The 5,478-nt window shown below is 46.4% G+C and overlaps 1 protein-coding gene across 4 annotated transcripts in view; it reads right to left on the reverse strand.

The window, feature by feature from the left end:
- Positions 1-5,478, reverse strand: part of TECTA (tectorin alpha) — a 147,701-nt gene that overhangs the window by 72,645 nt on the left and 69,578 nt on the right. The window contains exons 20-23 of one of the 4 annotated variants that reach the window (XM_023517295.1): positions 3,787-3,949; positions 2,906-2,993; positions 2,506-2,622; positions 736-1,410 (exon numbers count right to left, since the gene is read on the reverse strand). The exons of the other annotated variants lie outside the window; for them this stretch is intronic. Coding sequence (XP_023373063.1) covers positions 1,310-1,410; positions 2,506-2,622; positions 2,906-2,993; positions 3,787-3,949 — 469 coding nt within the window. The 3' untranslated portion in view covers positions 736-1,309. Of the gene's footprint in view, positions 1-735; positions 1,411-2,505; positions 2,623-2,905; positions 2,994-3,786; positions 3,950-5,478 lie in introns of those variants that run through there. 4 annotated transcript variants of the gene reach the window in all.

Consider the following 5,478-nt stretch of genomic DNA (forward strand, 5'->3'; position numbering starts at 1 on the left):
GTATTTTTCTCCACCAATACCCATTGCCCTCTTAGCTACATAGCTGGTGTGGCTGCTGACAAAGGCGAGGGTTTGTTTTCTCTCCCCAGGGCCTGTGAGAACACAGCAGCTCAGTGCAGACTCCGCTGTGCCCCACTGACAGTCTGAGGCTGGCCCCTTTGACACCTGAGCCAACCACACCCACATTGAAGAACGCTAGGTGTTTCCGCTCGGCTTTGCAGGGTTTCCAGAAAAACACAAAGTGCTATCAGCTTCAATCCAAAACAACTTCAAAATAAACTTGAAGTGGGTTTTGACCTTAAAAAGAGAGGCACTTCAGGAATATATACAGTATTTAGCAGGCCCTCTATTTTGTAATTAATCGCAGCAAACGTGTGTTTGTACACCACTTACAAAAGGGGACGCCGCCTGTTCTGTTCCACAGACCATAGTGCTCTGCTGATGCTCTGGGAGTACACAGGAAACAGCAGCATAACAGTGAATTAACGCTCTGGCTGGCAGGGCCAACCTGGTCCAATTGCTGCTGCTGCTGCTGCTGTTGCTGCTACAGTTTTTTTTTTTTTTTTAAATCACAGCATGCTATTTAGTATACAAAGCTTCACATCAATAAGAATGATTCCAGCCACCAAGTAATGAGAATACTTGAACACAAATTTATTTAAGGATAATAAAACACATTAAAAATTATTTGGTTGATTTGTAAAAAGAGAAGGGCTTGGGTTTGAGGGGGCAGGACAGGAGGGTGGGGTGGGTGGGTGGCATTGCCCAGGTCAACAGTGTCCCCAGAGGTCAAAGCTGCCATGGCAAGGCTAAAGGACACAGCGGACGGAAGGGGCTTATCACAAACAGAAGGGAGCGGCGCATGCATGTCGTGGGTCAGACACTCCAAATCAGAAAGGTTCCTTAGAGGGAGTCACACCTTCCAGTCATCGCTTCCAAACTGTGCCAACAGGCCGTCGCTGTAAAATCTGTCATCCAGAAATAGCGCTGGCTTGACAGATTTTTCTGGTCAGCTTTCCGGTCAGACTTCTCTAACAAGACTTTTTTCCTTTTATCGGCTTTTCACGTGAATCAAAGTCTCTAGTGACAACTGTTTGGGAATTTTAGGCAAGATACGGGTATGTGCTTTCCGCACTCTGACAGAGTGTGTGTCACTCAGGGCCACACCGCTGACCGTTGGAGGCAGGTGGTATCACTTTGAGATGCTGGACACTTTCAAACAGGCTTTGACTTAAGGGCACACACTTTTTATCCTATGGGGAGTTGAAGGAAGTAAATTACAGTACTTTATATAGCAACCTTGAGTTAATTATGAGGTCGTGCCTGATTTATAGACGAGATGCCATAATGAAATCTGGGTCATGATGAGGAGAAGCATCCAAACTTGAAGTTCAATGGAAGAATTAGCAGCTGTGAACAGAGAGGAAGACGGTAAGTCCTATGGAGAAACAACACCTGTTTGCTAGGGATCAGACGTCTTCGCAGCACTTGACTAAATATAGGAGATTTTACTGCCAAGAACCCACCTTATCCAAATGGCCCTGACTAGGGCAGTGAAGAAGACGACTTGACCCAACCTTTAAGAGAGTCCTGCCGACCTCACAAGGCATCAAGGAAACCTTGTTCACTGCAGCAAACATCCCAACCCCAGCCCTAGCCCACGTAGACATGGCAAGCAGACACAGGGCCAATATATTGCCCTTTAATGGTTGTATAATTTACTGGTTTTTTAAATTATGCTCGTCTTTTAGATCAGCAGTCCAACCTTTTTGTCACCAGGGACTGGTTGCACAGAAGACAATTTTTCCTGCAGGGGTGGGTGGTGGTTCCATCAGGATGATTCAAGAGCCTTATGTCTCCACGTCAGACAATCAAGCTTAGATTCTCACAAGGAGAGAGCAACCAAGATCCCTCACACACATAGTTTATATCAGGCGTCCTCAAACTACAGTCCACGGGCCACATACAGCCCACCTAGGACATTTATCCGGCCTGCTGGATGTTTTTGCCGCCACTGCCTGTCCTGCTTAGCAGCCAACTCATCTCAGGGCCTGCAGTCTGGCCCTCCAACGGTCTGAGGGACAGTGAACTGGTCCCCTGTTTAAAAAGTTTGAGGACCCCTGGTTTATATAGTAGGGTTTGTGCTCCTATGAGAATCTAATTCCACAGCTTCTGTGATAGGACTTGGAGCTCAGGCGGTGATGCAAGTGACAGGGAGTGGCTGCAAATTCAGAGGAAGCTTCGCTCACTCACCCAGGACTCACCCTTTGTGGTGCAGCCCAGCCATGGCCCAGGTGTTGGGAACTGCAGCTTTAGATGAAACAGCAGGAACCCATGGCTTTTTTTAAAAAAATGAAGCACTAGAATCCCATAGGTATGGTCCCCATCTCTCCCTTCTTCGTTTCTGGAATGTTTATAGGGAAGTGGCTACTCTGAATTTCCCCTTCTGGGGTATAGACCCCCTGCGTGCCCTTGCTGCCCGCCCTGAGGCGCAGGACCCTCTACCTCTGCAGCTCTTGCCGTCCTCCTGCAGGGTCCCAGTCACACAGCTGCACAGGGGCCCGTCCACCCGGCTCGTGCAAATCTGCTCACACCCTCCGTTGTCCTCACACCAGTCCAGCCCTGGGAAAGAGCAGTCGGGCACATTAGCTACAGACAGTTCATCCTTTCACAGGTATCTCAGGGCCAGGCTTTGAAGAGGAAAGAAAGTGAAGAACAGCCCAGTGCTGCTGGGTTTTTAACATCAGTGACAAGGTCTGTTCAAGGGCGCAGGCCGTCCTCTCTCACAGGTGTCCCCAGCACCAAGTTCCTCATCCGCTAGGCTCACGTCATAGGTGAAACACATCTGAGCCTTCCAATCCCACCGTTTTAATAATTTATAGTGTGTTTTAGGGAACATACATACTTTTTCTCCTAATAGGTCCCACTGAAATGATCTGTTCTTTAGGTTCCTTTGTATAATCTGTGGCGATCCTGGAATTTTGTGGGCACGTCTGAAAGACAGAACGCCGGGGGGGAAATTTCGCACCATTAAGCTGGTAACTCATTCTTCACCACGTTTCCACCTCGAAAAGAGGCAGTGGCTCTGGCCTCAAGCTCTGCTGCTGCTTAGATTAATTAGAACCAATGCATTCTTGATCAGTGAGTCCACGGGGACCCCAGTCGTTATGTTGAACAGAATTAAATATACTCTCCATGCTGGAATTAGATTCAAAGAGGCTCCCTGTCTGGGACCGAGGACTGCTGTATCTCATCGGACATTAATGTATGCAGCAGCATCTGTGCGTGGCTCTGACCATAATTCACATCTGATTCTGCAAACATGGGGTAAACATAAAGCTGGGACATTAAAAGTTGGGGGCCAAGTACAAGGACAGTCAAATCTTCAGGACACAGCCGTAAGTGGTGGGGATGGGAAGGCTGATATGCAGAAAGGACTGGTTTGTCACCTCATCCCAGCCATCCCTCTAGAAGTCTCCAGCATCCTATCGTGCACAGAACGATAATTCTTTGCCCCTACAGCAAAGAATTATGTGGTTCAAAATGTTGATAATGCCAGGGTTTGAGAAACCGTGGTCCAAGGACTAGATGACCTTTCAGAGCTAGAGGAGTAAAACAAACATCACCCCACATGTTTTTTTCTCGGGGTTCCTCCAAGGATGACTGCCCACTTCCAGCATCTGTGGATAATCCCAGTTCAGCCAGCTGGCATTCGCGATCCCCACATTGGGAGACTAGGGCCTTGAGAAGCAACGATATGCACTTCATTTTTACACTCCCACTTACGATTTTACAGGAGTACTTTTCTGAGTCACAGAGCGACACTGCACAGTGAAGGTGAACTTCATCATAATCCCCAATGAACTTGAAGACGGTGACGTGAAAGCGACAGGTTAAGGAGACTCCGTTCTCCTCAATCCCGATGGTGTTATCCTTGATGTTCTGACACCTAGTCAGAAAAAAATAATGGGATCTCTGCTTCACATTTTCCCCTCTTGCACTTTAATCCTCATCTTCATTTCCAAGTTTCACATTTCACACAAAACTGTCGCAAGTGGTAAAAATGCCCACACGTTTGAAAGTGACCTCTGGACGACGTGGGTTTGTCATTTATTATCACTCCCTCACATTTCCATAGTTTGTTTCGAAACATCAAATACCACCTCCAATTAGCATCCTAACTGCAGCTGAAACCGGAATGACTGTGGGGACCACACTCAATCTCCCCACGCTCCAGTTTCTCATTCCACCCCCTCATAAAGCTGTGTTGTACTGATATCAATTTAATAAACACAAGATTAGCTCTTACTTCTTCTGTCCTTTCTTCTGTTAATTATCTAGGTTGGCAGGGGCCCCTGACTCAAAGCCTATTGGAAAGTCGTCCCACGCATGAAAACAGGTAGGAGCCGGAAGCAGAGGAAGAGCAGTCAAGGATGAGCTGTAGACGGTTTTGATGTAGCTGACTGCCTCTTTTTTCATCTCCCTTCCTTGGCTCGTGGTATTGAGCCAACAGGCAGTCACAGCCAAGATATCCCTCAGGCACAAATATCTTGCTTCAACTACTTAGAGTTCTCCAAATGTATCATAATCTCTTCTGCTCCAGTGTCTTTTCAGGCAATGTTTTGCCCACCGGAAAGGTCTTTCTGCTCTGCTTCCCATGCGTAACTCTTTCTCTTTCTACAACACCAGTCCATGGTACCCAGCCTTTGTAAATATCCCCTAACCACTCTGGGAGGCTGAGGCAGGAGGATCACTTGAGCTCAGGAGTTTGAGACCAGCCTGAGCCAGAGAGAAATCTCATTTCTATTAAAACTAGAAAAATTAGCAGGGCATTGTGCTGGGCACCTGTAGTCCCAGCTACTTAAGAGGCTGAGGCAGGAGGATTGCTTGAGCCCAGGAATTTGAGCTTGCAGTGAGCTATGATGATGCCACTGTACCCTACCCAGGGCAACAAAGTGAGATTCTTTGTCTCAAAAAATAAAAATAGACAAATAAATTAATGTTACCTCATTATGCCTGGGCCAGGCCAGAACAGATAGTCTTTTCTGGATTTGCCAAAAACACTCTGTTGAGGTCCTTAAGTACATAATCAAGTCATATTCCTCACTGTGTAAGGCTTGTGGTAGGTGTTTGAAAATCCTTGTTGTAAATAAATGGGACCCGATCAAGTTAAAAAGTTTCTGCACAGCCAAAGACACAATCAACAAGGCAAAGAGACAACCTTCCTAGTGAAAGAAGATATCTGTGTGCAATGAATCTGATACAGGGCTAATAACCAGAATCTACAAAGAACTCAAGCAAATCAACAACAACAAAAAAGAGCAAACAATCCCATTAAAATCTGGGCAAGAGATACATTCTTTTCCCAAAAGGACAGATGAATGGCCAACAAACTCATGAAAAAATCCTTATCATCTTTAATTATTGGAGAAATGCAAATCAAAACCACTTTGAGATATCCTCTAACCCCAGTGAGAA

Source organism: Otolemur garnettii, unplaced genomic scaffold (assembly GCF_000181295.1).
Source record: "Otolemur garnettii isolate 467f Iridium unplaced genomic scaffold, OtoGar3 scaffold00108, whole genome shotgun sequence".
NCBI classification, from domain to species: Eukaryota; Metazoa; Chordata; class Mammalia; order Primates; family Galagidae; genus Otolemur; species Otolemur garnettii.